Source organism: Syzygium oleosum, unplaced genomic scaffold (genome assembly GCF_021117445.2).
Source record: "Syzygium oleosum isolate NSW1041296 unplaced genomic scaffold, Sole_v2.1 Sole_v2.13, whole genome shotgun sequence".
NCBI lineage: Eukaryota > Viridiplantae > Streptophyta > Magnoliopsida > Myrtales > Myrtaceae > Syzygium > Syzygium oleosum.
Window position 1 is genome coordinate 1,489,528 of NW_026607497.1, and position 18,329 is coordinate 1,507,856.

General features: G+C 40.5%; 2 protein-coding genes across 3 annotated transcripts; both read left to right on the plus strand.

Moving 5' to 3' along the window:
- Positions 1-7,381: 7,381 nt before the first annotated feature.
- LOC115681277 (uncharacterized) lies at positions 7,382-12,341 on the plus strand. Of its 2 annotated transcripts, none has more exons than XM_056317427.1 (8): positions 7,382-7,612; positions 8,239-8,294; positions 8,373-8,497; positions 9,271-9,427; positions 9,536-9,960; positions 10,078-10,560; positions 11,225-11,324; positions 12,060-12,341. In XM_056317427.1, exons 1-8 carry the CDS (start codon positions 7,544-7,546, stop codon positions 12,196-12,198), a joined length of 1,554 nt encoding a protein of 517 aa, XP_056173402.1. In that variant the 5' UTR covers positions 7,382-7,543; the 3' UTR covers positions 12,199-12,341. The 2 variants fall into 2 exon arrangements, with proteins under 2 accessions (XP_056173402.1, XP_030461036.1); XM_030605176.2 differs by having other exon boundaries at positions 7,383-7,612; positions 9,268-9,427.
- Positions 12,342-13,218: 877 nt separating this feature from the next.
- On the plus strand, positions 13,219-17,229 carry LOC115681237 (uncharacterized). Its single transcript, XM_030605106.2, has 7 exons — positions 13,219-13,359; positions 14,170-14,544; positions 15,033-15,260; positions 15,452-15,806; positions 15,888-16,015; positions 16,109-16,244; positions 16,649-17,229. Exons 2-7 carry the CDS (start codon positions 14,201-14,203, stop codon positions 16,886-16,888), a joined length of 1,431 nt encoding a protein of 476 aa, XP_030460966.1. The 5' UTR covers positions 13,219-13,359; positions 14,170-14,200; the 3' UTR covers positions 16,889-17,229.
- Positions 17,230-18,329: the final 1,100 nt, after the last annotated feature.

Below are 18,329 nucleotides of genomic sequence, written 5' to 3' on the forward strand. Positions count from 1 at the left end.
TTTCAGGGCTTGGAATTGTTGATTCTATTTCTAGGCCATTAAGAATATATTGTGACAATTCAGCTGCGGTTTTTACGGCTAAAAATGCTAGAAGTGGCAGTCGAAGTAAGCACATCGACATTAAGTATTTAGCCATAAAGGAACGTGTTAAGGAGAATAAAGTGGTCATTGAACACGTTCGCACTGAATTGATGATAGCTGATCCTTTAACTAAAGGCATGCCACCAATGAAGTATAAGGATCATGTGGCTAGTATGGGAATAATTCCCATAATGTGATTTATTGTCGTACGGACGATTTTTTTGTTGTTTGAAACTCTTACTCAATTGTAATGTTATTCTCAATTTCTGGTGTACACATTCAGTTGTTTATGAGAATAACAATTATCCTTGGTTCTGGAATAAACATAGGGTTTATTCATTAAGATGTGTTGTCACATATGGGCTGACATTAAAGGAATAAGATGCATTGTAATACATGGAAGATATTACTCGCTCTTAGAGGACATGTCGCCATGATTCATGTGTTTTGTTTCTTTTCTTAAGCATATGGTTTTCGTGGATTTGGTTGGGTAATCTGTATGATGAAAATGTTGGGATCAAGTGGGAGAATGTTATATTTGTAATGTGATCCCACATTTAGGTTTGACCCACGTTTTCTCTTTTGAGTGACGGTTATCCACTGTCGGTTTTTCCACTCTTCGTACCCCTTCGGTGACAACTGCCCTCTTCGGTAACCGCCTTGATGGGAAGCGATTTATAAAGATGAACGTTCATTCCATAAGGGCTAACACAAGGTCTAACACAAACCCTCTCATTCGGTAATACACCATCAGTACGCGAGGGGATTGGGTTAGTAGAGTGCGCCCGTAATCGCTTCGAATTGACGTCGAACTATCGTGGATTTCCGACGAACGTAAAGTTGAACAATGGCTGGAGGTCAGTTTATTTACGATCTTGTTTTCCGCATTTGATTCTAATTGTGCCTAAAATTTATATGCATGATTAGAATCCTTTAGTTTTAGTCTTACAGCCAAATCAATATTTTTTCTCTAATATAATGTCGCTTAAATTGCATTTTCTTCATTTTTTTTTTGTTTTCTTTTTCCTTAAAAAAATTGGACGGGATTGAAACCAATCTCACGGGGCCACTACCAAGACCCGCACGATACATGTAAGACCAGAACTGTCATTCGATTACTCCTCAAGTTAGGAAACCTAGAATAAAGTGGGAAATCAAATCTGCGACCATTTACTTGCAAAACAAATCTTGCACCACTTGACCGACCACCTGGTTGGTTATTCAGTCGAATATTTACAAAGATTGGCCTTATTTGAACCAATGCTTTTCTCAACATGCCTCACATTATTTCCTTCTTTATGATGATGAACTCAAAGATAACGAGTACGCTCTAAAAAGTGAGTACATAGAATATGCCCCATACCTTTCATTGATGTGAGCTGTAATGCCAGTGAATAGCTAAAATACAACATCGTGTTACAGACATGCGATTGTAAAACATTATGATACCATAGCTAAACTAGTTAAAAACTAGGCTGAATATGCACATACCAAAGTGAATACATAGAATATGCCCCATACCTTAGTGTCTGTGTCTTCATTTAAAAAAAGTGGACATTTCATGTCAAGATGAAGCTATCGCGACTCACATTTTGAATGATGTAGATGCATAGTTGGAAACAGACAGTATTACCTGACTGCAAGTTATGTGGAAGAGCTAATCTTTTAAGCACATGGACAACATCGGAATAACACCATGATTTTTGGGGAAAGGACGTGTCGTTTTTGTTTTTGTTTTTTTTTTGTGCTTTTCTTCTGCCCCCAAGGCCCAATTTTGATTGATCCTTTCATGCGTCAATAACTTGTGTAGACTTAATCGTGGCTTTTCGTAGACTTATGTTCCGGCTGTCGAAGTAAGGTATAATTCAAAATCTTCACTATCAAGAATTGCACTACGGTATAAAAGAATATCTCCCTTATCAGTTGAGATCGAATCGATGGCGAGTCATTAAGAATAGATCCCGAACTCGACTCGCTTTGGTCTACACGATTAAGGAATTCAGTTGGAGATTTTTACCATTGAAATCTCGTGGGAAAAATTTGGTGCACATGTTTTTTCTAGAATTGTAAATTCTAGATCCCAAACTCAACTTTCTAGAGTAGATCCCGAACTCGACTCGCTCGTGCCAAGTGATCTGGCGAGGTTGACCTCGTGAGATCTGACGAGGCTAACTTCACCTAGCCATGGCGAGGCTCGCCCGAGGCTAGCGAGGTTGACCTCGCCGACCCTCGCCTTTGGCCGGTCACTGAGGCCCGGTGATGGACTAGAGAAGGAAGAATGGAAGGAAAAAAAAAGGAAAGAAAAGAAAAAGGAAAAAAGGAAAAATAAATCAATCGAAAATAAATATTTAAATATTATTAAAAATTGTCCATGTTAGCGTTGACTATCCTACGTGGCATGTCCGGCGTCCACGTCAGATGGACTCAATTGGCAAAACGTAAAAAGGCTTATGATTCAATTGGCAAAATTGAAAGGTTTATGATTGAATTGGCAAAAGTGTAATGGATTTAGAACTTTTTCAATAATTTTTCCAAAATATTTGTGTTCCTCCCTATAAATTGTAGTTTTAATCATCGGTTCATCTATTACGTATATTATAATTAATTTCTTTTAATGTTTTTAGTTGTTGTTTTGATTATTGTTTCGTCTATTCCTTTGATTTAATTACTTCAGTAGTTTTAATCTCTCTACACGATTGCTACCAAATGTATCTTTCGTTTCAAGTCACATTCAATTTCAATCAAGAGTTTCTATCACGGTTCTAATTTAATTTCTCAAAGCATGCTTTTCCATTTCGCGATATTAGTTTTGACTAGAGTTTTGTCATTTGGATGAATTGCTAGCCTTCTTTGTTTCACTTAAAACAATGATAATTCTCAAGACTTTTTTGTTATTTAAAGGCTGAATAGCTCTTCTCGTTCAAGGATTGGATTTGAATCATCACACTTACGCATTATTTTGTGACCACCCTCAAGACTACATAGTTATTGAGTGTATGTGGGACGAGCCACGCCCAATGCACGCTTGATGCATGCCTAGTGCACGCCTATTGAGAACTAATCGGGTGCTCAAAAAACTTTGAACACTCTGCAGGACAAACCTCAGAGAGAGGGGCTTGAAGAAGGTAGTAGGGAGAGAAAGTGAAAGCGGGAAAGCAGCTGAACCGAGCGTCATCTCATAATCAACAATAGCCGCATAATTTCCAAAAGAATAAGAAAGTGATTATACCAATTCTATGTACTAAAATGCCTTCGGCACCCCCCAGCATCTCGCATGTCCAACTATCCCGCCTTAAGAATATTTATTGAATTATTCCTTCGTGTCATGTGCATGTTTAAATCTTATCGCTCCAATTTCTTCTTCAGCATTTGAATTCTATTCTAGGCTAGCCCATGCTCAGTGAGAACAACTCAACTATATATTTGCTTTTTCTGTATGGAGAAAAAGTTGTCTATTAATTTAATTTCTCAGAGCATGCTTTTCCAATTCGCAATATTAATTTTGACTAGAGTTTGTCATTTGGATGAATTACCGCCCTTCTTTGTTTCACTTAAAAAAACATAATTCTCGAGAATTTTTTGTTGCCTAACAAAATCCTCCCTTTCAAAGGCTTAACAGCTCTTCTCACTCAACATTTCGATTTGAATCTGGGACCATCCTTAGGACTACAGGAGTTACCGAGTGTATGTGGGACGGGGAGACTGCCACGCCCAATGCATGCTCAATGCACGCCTATTGCACGCCCAATGCACGCCTATTGCACGCTTGATGAGAACTAATCAGATGTTCAAAATTCATATCGGGAGGGCTGGCGACATGCCCCCGACAAATCATTATTGAAGTAGACCCTCTCAAATTGACTCTGCGAAATGAGTGCCCGGATATCCGGGACTGTCCTCCTCGCCTCCCTTCCGAGATGACAACGCGCCTTCAGGTTGGGAAGCCACCTGTAGAAGCAAGTTTTTTTGGCTCTTTCATGGTATTCCAGCGTGTTGCGCGCCTTGTCGGCGACTGTCTTCGTGTCTGCCACCCATTTCTCGACGTCGGCTTCAATCTGCTTCATGTTGTTTCGAGCGTCGTCGACTGAATGCCGCACCCTTTGCCTCGTGTTATCCAGCTCCACAACCCACTCTTAAGTTGGCGAACGTAGCTGTCATAGTATGTCATGTAACTGCATGCACGACCGATCGGGGCCAGCAGGTAATCCACCAGCTATAGGCGAAGTAACAATGTCTATTTTTTCCCTTTCTGAAATTTATCTTTCCGGTTCTCTTTTCTCCTTTTTTTTTTTGGGGAGAAAGGAAAGTAAAAAAATTATATATGCAGTTAGGAAACATAGTGAAACATGGGAATAAGAAGCAAGCTCACCTTCCTTTTTTATCATTTTGATAGAGGGGTGGAGAAATTGGACATAACAAACTATTCAAGACCAGATCAGCAAAGGAAACATACATGTTGAAAACAATGAGGGATCTACGAGCGAGGGCTCTGCTTTGCGTTATTGGAATGTTTGCTTTGGCTTACTTCCTAGAGTGATATCTCGGAACAATCCATGCCCTTCGGCAGCTGGAGATCTTTTTTTCAAGAAGAAAGGTTACTGGACGGGAATCAGAGGCTTAGGCTGAACAAGACAAACTGATAGAGAGCAAAGAGGCAAGAGTGAGAGAGGCTTGAACACATAGTGAAGGGGAACGGGCCCCCCATTTCTGTTTATTACTCAAAGTGCGTTCTGCCATGCTTAAGCATCCCGGTTAAGAAAACTACCCAAAATGCTCCTCCGACAATGCCATTTCTCCTTCACGACAATCCTGGGATAAATAGAATAACATGGCAGTTCTTTGGTTGCCGTACCTGTAATAAGAGGATCAAAGGTTGGCCTGTACGTTAATAGAAACTATAATCTCCATAAGGCATGATTTATGACAGAGTTCTTTAGTTGTTGTTTTGATGAGTAAACACCATTGACAATGTAAGGTCTATAGACTGGGTCATTAGATAAGCATAAGATGTGTCATGTGTACATGCATTAGACAGGTCAATGACACATAGATTAATGTTACCCTACTAAGGTAAAACGAGCTAAATCAGTTCAAATACACAAAATGAATTTTTTTTTTCAAAGTTGAAAATAATGACTAACCCTGTACGCTCAATGCACGCCTATTGTACGCTTGATGAGAACTAATCGGATGTTCAAAATTCATATCGGGAGGGCTGGCGACATGCCCCGACAAATCATTGTTGAAGTAGACCCTCTCAAATTGACTCTGCGAAATGAGTGCCCGGATGTCCGGGACTATCCTCCTCGCCTCCCTTCCGAGATGACAACGCGCCTTCAGGTTGGGAAGCCACCTGTAAAAGCAAGTTTTTTTGGCTCTTTCATGGTATTCTAGCGTGTTGTGTGCCTTGTCGGCGACTGTCTTCGTGTCTGCCACCCATTTCTCGATGTCGGCTTCAATCTGCCTCATGTTGTTTCGAGCGTCGTCGACTGAACCTGTAGAAGCAAGTTTTTTTGGCTCTTTCATGGTATTCTAGCGTGTTGCGTGCCTTGTCGGCGACTGTCTTCGTGTCTGCCACCCATTTCTCAATGTCGGCTTCAATCTGCTTCATGTTGTTTCGAGCGTCGTCGACTGAATGTTGCACCCTTTGCCTCGTGTTATCTAGCTCCACAACCCATTCTTAAGTTGGCAAACGTAGCTATCATAGTATGTCATGTAACTGCATGCACGACCGATCGAGGCCAGCAGGTAATCCACCAGCTATAGGCGAAGCAACAATGTCTATTTTTTCCCTTTCTGAAATTTATCTTTCCGGTTCTCTTTTCTTCTTTATTTTTTTTTGGAGAAAGGAAAGTAAAAAAATTATATATGCAGTTAGAAAACAGAGTGAAACATGGGAATAAGAAGCAAGCTCGCCTTCCTTTTTTATCATTTTGATAGAGGGGTGGAGAAATTGGACATAACAAACTATTCAAGACCAGATCAGCAAAGGAAACATACATGTTGAAAACGATGAGGGATCTACGAGCGAGGGCTCTGCTTTGCATTATTGGAATGTTTGCTTTGGCTTACTTCCTAGAGTAATATCTTGGAACAATCCATGCCCTTCGGCAGCTGGAGATCTTTTTTTCAAGAAGAAAGGTTACTGGGCGGGAATCAGAGGCTTAGGCTGAACAAGACAAACTGACAGAGAGCAAAGAGGCAAGAGTGAGAGAGGCTTGAACGCAGAGTGAAGGGGAACGGGCCCCCCATTTCTGTTTATTACTCAAAGTGCGTTCTGCCATGCTTAAGCATCCCGGTTAAGAAAACTACCCAAAATGCTCCTCCGACAATGCCATCTTCTCCTTCACGACAATCCTGGGATAAATAGAATAACATGGCAGTTCTTTGGTTGCCGTACCTGTAATAAGAGGATCAAAGGTTGGCCTGTACGTTAATAGAAACTATAATCTCCATAAGGCATGATTTATGACAGAGTTCTTTAGTTGTTGTTTTGATGAGTAAACACCATTGACAATGTAAGGTCTATAGACCGGGTCATTAGATAAGCATAAGATGTGTCATGTGTACATGCATTAGACAGGTCAATGACACATAGATTAATGTTACCCTACTAAGGTAAAACGAGCTAAATTAGTTCAAATACACAAAATGAATTTTTTTTTTCAAAGTTGAAAATAATGACTAACCCATAAATGGCTATGAGACAGTGAACTGGAGTAGTATATGTTTAGATGAATTTAAAGTTTCTAAATGCAGAGATGTTATTAAGATGAGCAGGTTTAATGGTCCAAAATTGGATTAAGATAATAAAATTGTAAAACATCAAGTATGGTTTTTAAATACGTACCGCCGATTGACTTCGATGATCAAGGTTTATTGACAAGAAGCATAAATTGTTTTTTAATTAATAAGTTAGATAGATATTAGATAATAGGCCAAGGTGGATTTATTTCTTATTCTTTTTGAATCTCAACAACCACGTAATAATCATCTTATTTGCATATGGATGCTCGGCCTAATTAAAAAAAAACACCAACTTTATTTTGAGTGATAATTTTGGCATGAAGTTTTTTTTACCACATAAAAAATCATCAACTTTCACTTAAATTTCAAATCTGACCTGAACAATTTAAAGATTTCACATCACAGGAGCTAGATTCGGGACTCAAAATTGGTGGTTTTTTTTTTTTTTGAATTAGCCCATGGATGCTCAGCGTGAAAAATACAAAGAACCTGATTTTGCTATTTCCAGATTGCTTTAGTGCTTAACGCGCACTATAAAACCCCCCGCCCAAAATAATTCCCGGGACGCTCCGCACAGAAATGTGGCGGGAAAATTGGATTGGGATTGAGCCCTAGAGGGAAGCGCGTCGAATTCTTCTTCAAAGGCGCAGCGGCGAAATCATCGCTCGGAGCAAAGGCCGGCCCTTCCCGCATCGATCGGGAGCTCCGAAGCAAGATGTGCCAGGTCGAAACCCCAGCGATCGTCGACGAGATCGCGGCCCTCGTTTCCGATAAGCTTCAAGTGGTACCGTTCGCTTCTTTGCCTCTTTCGATTTCGATCTCAAGTTGTTACCTTTTTCGTGTGTCTCCGATCTCTCTCGATTCGATGAGGGAGTCTTTTGTTCTCCCGCTCCCTCCAAATCCCCCGATTTGTATGAAGATTCATATGCCTTTCACGCTGTCGGGATTGTAGGGTAAATATGGATGGAGTTATCGGAGAAGTTGCCTGCTGGCGAGCGTAGATCAGTGACTAGTTTTTGACGTGTTTCCCGTTTTCAGGAGAGACAAAAAAAGATTCATGTCTTAGTCCATATCGAGTGTTGATGCGCTAGGAGAAGAAGGGTTCTGTTGTGTGGCAGCTTTGAATTAATCTCTATGGAGCTGAATCTGTAGTGTTTCTCCTAGCCCAGTTCTTCCGCAGGATTTGGTTTTCTAAATGTGGGATCTTGAAAGACTGGTGTTGAATCCGTAATGGCTTTGTTTCCTTTGTGGGAAGCGATGTTAAACCTATTTTCCCATTAATTCAATTTGTTTGAGTTAACATCATCTTATCCCAATCTCGCTTCCTTCTGTAAGGACACCAATTATTCTGCAGGACTTAAGGGAATTGTTCCTTTTAGCAATTTCTAAGCAATTTGCATTCCTTCTTAGGTTTCATACAAGTGGTTGAGCCGCAATTTCTTGGTATCTTCAAATACTGCAAAGAGGTTAGCACTGTCTTCGTAAAGAATGATTTAGAATACATGAGTTTGAAACAGCACAGCTAATGGTTACTTTCTCTTCAGGTTGCTGCAAGAATTTGTTGAAAGACATGGAGACGGATTGGAAGTAGTATACTCCCTATCTGGATGGTTAAAGGACAATCCGCCATGTTACCATATCAAACTTGTTTCTGGGCCTAAACTTGCTGGTTAGATTTTATCTTGTGTTGCTGCCTGATATTTCTATTGGTTTGATGCCTATCTGACCTCCCGAGATGTGTTATCCATCCATTGGAGATGGGTCTTCCTGAAATAACCAAATGGATTTCTTATATTCATATAGTTACATTGGTTTTGACCCTTGATTCTTCATTTTATGATGTCTCAAGGAGCTAAAATGTGCAGTGACTGATAGTTGTTTCCGACATTTATAACTAAAAGCCTGCCTTTCGGATCTTTTAAGAAAGAGAGCTTCTTTGCAGTTTTTTTATTCTTTTCGAAAACATGGGTCAATTGGCAATATGCTGCATAGGTAAATACCGGTTGATTTTGAGAGACTACTAGATATATAGGTTTTAATAATTTTTAGGGGCTACTAGTAGTAGAAAATGAATTTCGCCAATTTGAGATTATCAATTATTTCATGTCAAAATGATATGCCCGATGGGCATGCTTGAGTTCAACCATTTGTTACGAAATTTACAAGCAGACAGATTGATGCCTTGAATTGAGATTTGAACAGTCCCGCTTGTTACGTGGATGCTTATACAACTTGATTTATGGATAGAACTTCAAAATTGAACAGGGATCTTGTTGACTTTGTGGTTGTTCATTTGCTTGTACAGATATGAGAATGTGTGAGCTTTATTCCCTCGCCTGCTACATATTAAATGTCTATTCCTAGAAATTTCATGGTTTGATTAATTAGTTGTTTTATTAAGTTCATAAGGGATACTTACTTTGCTTGATGTGTATGCAGAAGCCAGGGAAGAATTTGACGGTAAATGCTCAGTTCAAGTCTATAGTGTGCAAGCTTGCATTCCGAAAGATCCAGCTGCACTTTGGAATGCTGAATTTGTGCAGGCAGAGGAGCTTTTCAGCCAGGATGCAACCACTGAAAATTGTCTGAGAGATAACAGGTGTGATGCCTTGGTTCAGGTTTCTGAGTATCTATATGCATGCAGGTGTCAGTAAACATAGAATTTTGACAAGGACTAAACAAACGACTTCTCTGTGTGATTTTTCAGGTTCTGTGCGGTAGCTAATCCCTTTGTTAAGCGAAGTGCAGATAGGGAATTATCTGACTTGGGAGCTCCCAAGCTGAATGGCGCCAGAGCCTCAGGACCATCAAATACTGTCCATCAAAAGGTTAACCCACCACAACCAAGAAAGATTGAACAGACAAGCCAAAAAAAGTTGGAGCAATCCGTTGATGTGCTTAAGCATGCAAATAGTGAAGGTAATGGTGCAGGAGTACATGATCAAGCCAGCAAATTGCCTGCAGACAAAGAAAAAGTCACTAACTTGCCTGCGAGTAAAAAGTTGGGCCAGAATGGCAAAAACTCTTCCACAGCTGGGGGTTCTCTGGCAAATCTATGGGGCCGTGCTTCCACCACAACAAAATCAAGTGCTGGCCCAGCAGAAAATAGCAGCTCTGCTCCAAGTTCCACTGGTTGGTTCCTTCGTCTCTTTCAAAAGTTTGCTTTAATTCTCTCATGTCTTGTAAAACATTTTTTTATAAAGACCATTACGGAGTTCCTTCTGTTAATGGAAAATATTTCTTCATCAGTTAGTGCAGAAGCTCAAATATGTGCACATGAGGCAGCAGAATTGAACAGCGATGATGAGGGTCAGGATGTCAATTTTAAGAGAAGCTCCAAAACCGAAGGCGGTAGAAAAAGAAGAGTTGTATTTGATTTTTCAGATGAAGATGAGAATGAAGATGCAGTCAATTTGGCATCACCTGATTTTCCAAAAGCCCGGTCTATCCTCGCTTCAAAAGAGAGTACCAAGGAGTTAGTTTCCAAGAAGAAGTGCGAGGAAGATAACATGGAAGTTGATGAAGTAAAAGTTAGCGAGGAAGAACACCACCAGCCACCAAAGGAAGATGTTTCTGCCGTCAGCAGAGGCATGAACATTGGGATGTGCTCTTTGAAGGGCCAAAATCGTGGTTCCTCCAAGGATGTAAGTAATAAAGTGACAGATTCTGCTCCAACCTCACCGAAGAGGCGAAAGGTTTTGAAGACTAGAATCGATGAACGTGGGAGAGAAGGTAACTCAATGCTAATTTAATTTTATGGTTCACATGTCTACTTAGCATGCTGGTTTTATGTAAATATGTTGGGGGTTTGATAGGAAGGGACGGATTACTTAATAGAAAGTGAGGGCAGTTGCCTCTGCTCACGTTTTGAAAGATGTATCAGGATAGTAGTAGTTTTATAAGGATTTTATTGGTTGTTAAGTTTGTGAAGGAATTGCTCAAATCAGTAATTTTCTGACAAATTTCTGGGTTCGGCCCCACATCTTTGGAAAGCTTGACTTTGCTAGATGGTTAGCTGTTGTGCATCTGTACTTGATAGTTGATCCTGTAGTAATTTGTCTAAGAATGTGAGCATACAAGAACTTTAGGCATTATTTAAATCAACAAACTTAATCAAAGCACATGTACAAGTTTGCCCCCACTGCTTAAAAATTTCTACATCCGTCCCTGTTGATAGGCATTATATATTTTCTTTTTTTCGGTGTAAGTTAATTTGTTTATCCAAAGGCGATACTGGAGTCACCAATTCTATGTTACAAACTCAAATACACCACAAAAACCACTTACAAGGCAAATAGGCATTACCTGCGCATCTTGAGTTTTTTGTATGTTATTTATCAGTAAGTGGTGTCCTCAGGTTTACCTCTACATGTTCTTGAGTGCATCTTCTTTGCAGTAACCGAAGTGGTCTGGGATGGTGAGGAAGAATTGAAAAAAGCAAACTGTACTACAGCTGACAAACCTAATGATGAGAGAGCTGCTGACACCACGAGCAGGTTTGTTCTTCTTCTGTGGGTTGTCTTCGTTCTGCAATATCTTACATGACCTTTCTTTGGGGAGAAGCTCACATTAGTATAGTAGGTTTATACCTGCTTATGGAGAGCTTAGATGGAGTGATTCGTAAATATCTTATGCTGTTAGATGGCCATTTTCTTCGGTTACAATTAGGCAAAGATGAAAGCTTGATTGATGACTCCTTCCAATCTGCTTTTCCTTCATCCTTCAAGCCTTTAGAGCTTGTCTAGTTAAAGGAGGTTATCTGGATATTTCTCCTCACTTAATTTGATCAGTCTGCATCTTTTAAACCAAGCCCCAGGTCTCCTTATTTTTCTCTGACTTCTCATGCCACATCAAGTATAGAAACCACGTTATTCAGAGACACAACACAATTAGCTATTAGCAACACCCAAGTCTGGCATTCTTGTTGGTTGAGTTAAATCAGTGGAACTAGAATATCTGCTTTGAGCTTGACCGCAGGGAATGGTGGCTGTCTCAAAAAGGACTATAGCACCAAAATTGACCATCATTCTGGATCTATGGCATTAGATGCTACTGGAGATTTTGTCATTGAATGACAGATTGAGGCTATCACAGGAAACATAATCTATGGTACTAAAAGATGGATCTAGGCTACTGTCATGCTAGCCAGTTTGATTCTTGGCACATGTAGCGTTTCTCTTATGTTTAGCTCCTACGCACAATTGCTTTAAACACATTTGTGAAATCTCCAGGCCTCCTGTGACAAAGAAGTCCCCGGCAGTCATTCCCACATGTCCTACCAATCCAGTAGGCAAGGCAGGAAACAAGAAATCTGCAAGTCTTAAAGATCCTAAGCAAGGCAACATCTTGTCCTTCTTCAAAAAAGTTTGAGGACAGCTTGAGACACTGTATTTTCTCTATCCCGTATTCTTGGTTGTGATCTCCTCTGTGTACATGTAAAAGTTTCATGCAATTAGTTCATTACTTTAGTTATGAACTTTTTGAAGCTCCGCAATTCGGGATGGTTTCTATCAGTGTACTTTTCTCTGTCCACGCTTTTCGTGTTCACATATCGAGAGAGGAATGAAACATTGCTCGGACTAGAGAGTCGGCGTTTGACTAACAGCACATTGCCTAGCAACTCGATGAATCGAACCGAACAATACTGGTGGCTTGGCGTGCATTTACTTGTTATTCATCATGTGTGGAGGTTGGTGTTGGCTACTCAAATGGATATTGGATATGATATGCTGAATTTCTGTGAAGTCTTATAAAGGAATATCGTTGACCGTACTCGTATTATTTATTAATACCCTACATAAACTTTTTGCTGCTGGTGAACGGATCGAATGGACAAATTATTATTTTCTGGATTGCTAACCGCAATTCTTCTCTTAATACTCTCATATTACGAAATCGATTTGGCCCTTTCCTTCTTATTCTAATGAGAATATTGGGTTGGTAAAGGCTTCTCCTTTGAACAATTCAACACTAAAGAAGCGAGCGTTGCACTTGGTAAGCACGGGGCGTGATAAAACTCAAGGTGGACTTGAAAGATTCAATAAAGTTTCGCAATTTAATTTTATATAGTTAAAGCTCAAGCTGGAATTGAAACATTCACGGTGGCACATTTTTCCATCTAAAAGGAATTATTAAGACAAGCGTTGATACCTTTCCCTGCATATTATTTTTCCATTGAGATATGTAGTGTGAACCCAAAAAAATAAAAATAAAAATCAGTTTATAGAGCGCAGCCTTTGTTGATAGTTCAAAATCGGGCCTTCGAAAATGTCAAAGACGGCATTAGGGATCCATGCCTCACTAGGACTCGGAAGCCTCTCGCCACGCCAGCGGCCCCCGACACGTGTCGTGATCTCACTCGTCAGGCCTCGTGGCCTCGGGCCCACATATAAAACCCCCGATTAAACTCTATACAAACCCCCCCGAACGAGCACTAAATCGGCCTGAGTCTCGACCTTCACGATCTTCTTCTTCTCCAGATCTATCAAAATCTCTCCATCGATCGAGCTCGAAATCTCCAGCGTCCTCAAGGTTCGATCTCTGATTCGCTCTTCCTCTGTGCGATTTCATCTGTCGAGATGCGTTTTCGTGTATGAATCTGCTGTCGATCGAGTGATGTTCTGAAGATGTTGACCGAATCGCGCGCGGTTTGGGGGTTTTTCGCGCGACGAGATTTGGTTTGGGGGGGGGGGTGTTTCTTGCGCGTGTGTTGGGATCGATAGCGTCGTGTAGGGATGCTTGGATCGAGTCAACGCGAAGGAAAAAGTTTCTACTTTCCTTGCCCCTCGGGAACGTGTCCGTGCATGGCGATTTGCGGGCTCTGGAATTGCTTCGAGGTGGACTGAGTGGTGTGATTTTGTGTTTTGTGGTGGGATTCTTGTGTGCTTGCGCATGGAGAGTGGTTCGGAGCCTCTGTGCCTTTGACTATGTCGGGGTAGGGCATTAGTTTTGGAGAACAGAACCCTTTGTGATGTCAATTGTATTTGGTGTTTGGAAGAAGTTGTGCAGAGTTGTTGGAGAGAGTTCTTGTTTCCGGTTGAAACATATGAAGACTCGAAAGAACTATATGATTTTGTTGCGGGCTCTGCACTCCTTGCGATCCGAAAGGAAATGTATAAAATAAGCGTATTGATTTTTTTTACGGTAGACCGCTTATTAAGATTAGAGTGGCATCGCGAAAAGTTTAGAGCTTTTAGATGGTTCGCGTCCATTCTTTTAGTAGCTTGTTCATTCTGTAGCAGTTGATTTTCAGAAATTTTATAGATGTTGGAATCGTAAGACATGGAGAGCTTTTTATATAGTGTTGTTTTGAACCTGGTTTCTTATTTATATCTTGTGCAGGCCTTTGGTGGATTAGTGTCCGGGAAATACCATGGGTGGTGGTTTCAGAGTGCTTCATCTTGTCAGGCCGTTCCTCTCGTTCTTGCCTGAAGTTCAAAGTGCTGATAGGAAAATACCATTCCGGGAGAAAGTCATTTACACCGTCATTTCTCTCTTCATTTTCCTGGTTTGCAGTCAGCTTCCTCTGTATGGCATACATTCCACCACAGGGGCTGATCCATTCTACTGGATGCGTGTTATTCTTGCTTCCAACCGTGGAACCGTTATGGAGCTTGGTATTACTCCTATTGTGACATCTGGGCTTGTGATGCAACTCCTGGCTGGGTCAAAAATCGTCGAAGTGGACAATAATGTCCGTGAGGATAGAGCTCTCCTGTAAGTATCAGTTGAAGTAATTTATTTTTTCCAGCACATTATTATCTCCAGTGCTGGTTCTTTCTCTTTTAATACTTAAGCCTCTGTGATGTTGCATTTTTCAATATCCCATTCATTATTTGGTACTGGTTGATGCTTTTGGCTGCTGCTTTGTTATGGATTGTCACTAATTTTTATGCTTGTGGAACTCCTATTACTGAATTAGCTTCCTACTTCTTATCATCTTTGAAACATCAGTATGTGTTGAAAAGATACCTCTATCTTGCAACATGGCCCATATTTTGAATTTAAGCTATCGGATGTCTTTATTGGAAATGAGGACATCCTTTTCTGCATATGACCTTAGTCACAGTACATCAGTTTTTCTACTTGATCAAATAGTGCTTCTGTTTTTGTTGTGTGCCTCCTCAATTTACTTCGGCAAATTTTATTTTCTTGGCTTTTTTATTTCCCTTGTGCGAGCTGAAATGGTAACTTCTTTCTTGCAGAAATGGAGCTCAGAAGTTGTTGGGCATTTTGATAGCCATTGGTGAGGCTGTTGCATATGTTCTTTCAGGAATGTATGGAAGTGTTGGCCAACTTGGTGTTGGTAATGCCATTCTCATCATTATTCAACTATGCTTTGCCGGCATCATTGTTATATGCTTGGATGAACTCCTTCAGAAAGGTTACGGTCTTGGTTCTGGAATCTCTCTTTTCATAGCGACTAACATCTGGTAAGTTTTCCTTCTTTTTTGCCTAACTTTTGCAGGTCTATTTATGAGCCTTTCTATTATATACAGTTGAATATATAAGAAAGCTCTCGAGATGTTTTGACCCGGCGCCTTCATTCCTAATTCGATTGTATTACTTTTGAGAGAACATAGAGTGTCTGCACCTTTCTCATCCGTTCATATCTCCTTTTCAGTGAAACTATAATCTGGAAAGCATTTAGCCCGACAACTATCAATAGTGGACGAGGAGCGGAATTTGAAGGTGCAGTCATTGCTCTCTTTCATCTCCTCATCACTCGTACGGACAAGGTTCGCGCTCTGCGGGAGGCTTTTTATCGACAGAATCTGCCAAATGTCACGAATCTGCTAGCCACTGTCCTGATATTCTTAATAGTCATTTACTTCCAAGGATTCCGTGTGGTTTTGCCTGTGAGGTCAAAGAATGCTCGGGGACAGCAGGGTTCGTATCCAATCAAATTATTCTACACGTCTAACATGCCCATCATTCTGCAGTCAGCTCTTGTATCCAACATTTACTTCATTTCTCAGGTACTGGAGGTCACATTTCTGTGCATTACAACCAGCTCAAATTTTAGCTTTTATAACTCATGCATTTGTTGTTGGTATCAGTTGCTACACAGGAAGTACAGTGGAAATTTCCTTGTGAACCTTTTGGGTAAATGGAAAGAATCTGAGTACTCAAGTGGCCACTCGGTCCCTGTTGGTGGTATCGCCTATTATATCACCGCTCCCTCAAGGTGATTATCTGTTCCTTTTAGGAAAATGATGCTTAGTCTGGCTTTGCTGATTTGAAAACTCACCAGTCGACATTTTGCTCTATCCTCCTGCAGCTTGGCTGATATGGCAGCCAATCCCTTCCATGCACTCTTCTATCTTGTGTTTATGTTGTCAGCTTGTGCACTGTTCTCCAAAACATGGATTGAAGTTTCTGGATCCTCTGCTAAAGATGTTGCCAGACAGCTCAGGGTATGGAGTGTGTGAAACTTTATTTCCCTTGTCAGAGTCTGCTCATAATTTGCACTGGTTCAAATAATGGGGTATCAGCAGTTTTATTCCTGCATTTTGTGTCTGTTTAGCTCGAGTGACCCTGGATATATCTGGTTCATTGGGAACATTTCCTTTTCGAATATCATCTTTTACGATCCCTATTGTCTGTTGAGCTTTTAAATTTCTGATGAGCTGATTTGCATCTTCCACAAGTTTCTATGTTTTGCTGGAGTCAACCACTTATGACTTGTTCTTTGTCATTTCTTTTGATAATCTCTAATTGCTTTCAAAATTGTCTGCCAGTCCTGATCTGCACCTTTTGACATGCAGATTTGCACTGTTCCATCTATTCCCTAACATCTCTCTTTCCTTGCCAATCTTAGGAACAACAAATGGTGATGCCAGGTCATCGTGAGTCAAACTTACAGAAAGAGCTCAACCGCTACATTCCCACCGCTGCAGCATTTGGAGGCATTTGCATCGGCGCACTGACTGTTTTGGCAGATTTTATGGGGGCGATAGGCTCAGGGACGGGGATTCTTCTTGCCGTCACCATCATTTATCAGTACTTTGAGACCTTTGAGAAGGAAAAAGCAAGTGAACTTGGGTTCTTCGGTTTCTGAGGTCATGCTCTTCTCTGGCCAAAGCTTGTTCAACCTCCAGTTTTGGTGAATCTGACAAATGCGAGTAGGACATACATGCTAGCTGAGAGATTGGAGATGATCACGATGCTCCTAGGAAATGCAGACGGGCAACATCTTAAGATTGTTTCGTTTCTTATTTATCACCTTCTTTCTGCAACCATTTTTTTGCAGTATGACTGGATCTGTACCGTTGTCGCAGCCCGATCCTATAGTTTTTCCAATTTGGAACTCGATAGCTTGTAGAATCGAGTGAAACTAGCAAATTAAGAGCGAGTAATGGGGACTTCAGTCTTAATATGAATATCTGTACTTTGTGCCGAGTTCTTTCCAGTTCTGCTCTGCAGGCCTATGGGGAAGTTCGTTATTTTCCTGGTGCCAAAAGGAAAGTGCATTATTTTCTTTTTTGCGATGTGCTTTGTTTCTGCACTTGATGATGGGACAGTCATTGGGTGGCTTTGTTTTCCGGCGAACGTCGTCTAGATGCATTGAATTTCGATTTCCACAAAGTCAATTGAATCGAGGCAATGGTTGCTGCACTAATGTTGGCTATGCAACCGTGAAAACTACTACTTTTCTCTATCGAGGTAGAGACTTTGGTTGATAAAGAGAATGGACAGTGGTTTTACATGCACCGGATGTTTCGTTGAACTCTTGGCGAATGCGTGTGCTAATGTTCGCCTTCGGAAACGACACGTTTCAGTAAATGAAAATTGAAGTATAGTGATTTGTATATTGGCTGATTGCTGCATGCCTTTGTCCTCCAATTCGAGATGCTCGTTTTTGGAGACAAAATCTCCTTTTTGGGCTTTCATTCGCTGCGGCTGTGTTTTCTAGTTGAAGGGGTTTCTTTCTTTCTTCCAAAGTGTTAGCAATACGCAGGCAAAAAGTGGACTCTAGTTGAAGGAATTGAAGTCCCTTTTGCCTATTGTTGGCATGGCATGCTTTCTTGTCTCCACTTTTCTTCTCAAGATTGTATCACAAGAGAACTTTGTTTTCTTTGTTCTTTTGGTCAATTCTAACCACACTAGGCGATCGAGTCAGAGAAGTATGCACACCCGATTCCGAAACGTGTTACAAGATTTCAAGAGAAATTTCGGTATTTCATTATTTTATTTTCTCTTTCATTTCCATTGCTCATGCCTAACATATTCCGATGCATTTGAATTGGTATGAAATAAGTAGATGGAAGTGGTGGGCATAATGGGTACTGCGGATTCAGCTTTCTTTTTTTTTTAATCTGATGATTACTAGATAAAAACAACATGGGAATTCGAAATAAATTAACCTTATTTTGAAACCTTTTCTTTTTAACATAAAATTTTCTTCCGCAGAGGACGTGAACATTTCTAAAAATTTATTTTAAAAAAAAGGAAAAAAGGTAATTTTCGTGGGTTCAAATTTGTTGACAGGTAGATAGGTC

Coding starts and splice junctions, on each gene's coding strand:
- LOC115681237 (XM_030605106.2), top strand. CDS start 14,201: ATGGGTGGTGGTTTCAGAGTGCTTCATCTTGTCAGGCCGTTCCTCTCG. Junction 15,261..15,451: donor TTCATAGCGACTAACATCTG/GTAAGTTTTCCT, acceptor TCTCCTTTTCAG/TGAAACTATAATCTGGAAAG. Junction 16,016..16,108: donor TATATCACCGCTCCCTCAAG/GTGATTATCTGT, acceptor ATCCTCCTGCAG/CTTGGCTGATATGGCAGCCA.
- LOC115681277 (XM_030605176.2), top strand. CDS start 7,544: ATGTGCCAGGTCGAAACCCCAGCGATCGTCGACGAGATCGCGGCCCTC. Junction 7,613..8,238: donor TTTCCGATAAGCTTCAAGTG/GTACCGTTCGCT, acceptor ATTCCTTCTTAG/GTTTCATACAAGTGGTTGAG. Junction 9,961..10,077: donor CTCTGCTCCAAGTTCCACTG/GTTGGTTCCTTC, acceptor TTTCTTCATCAG/TTAGTGCAGAAGCTCAAATA.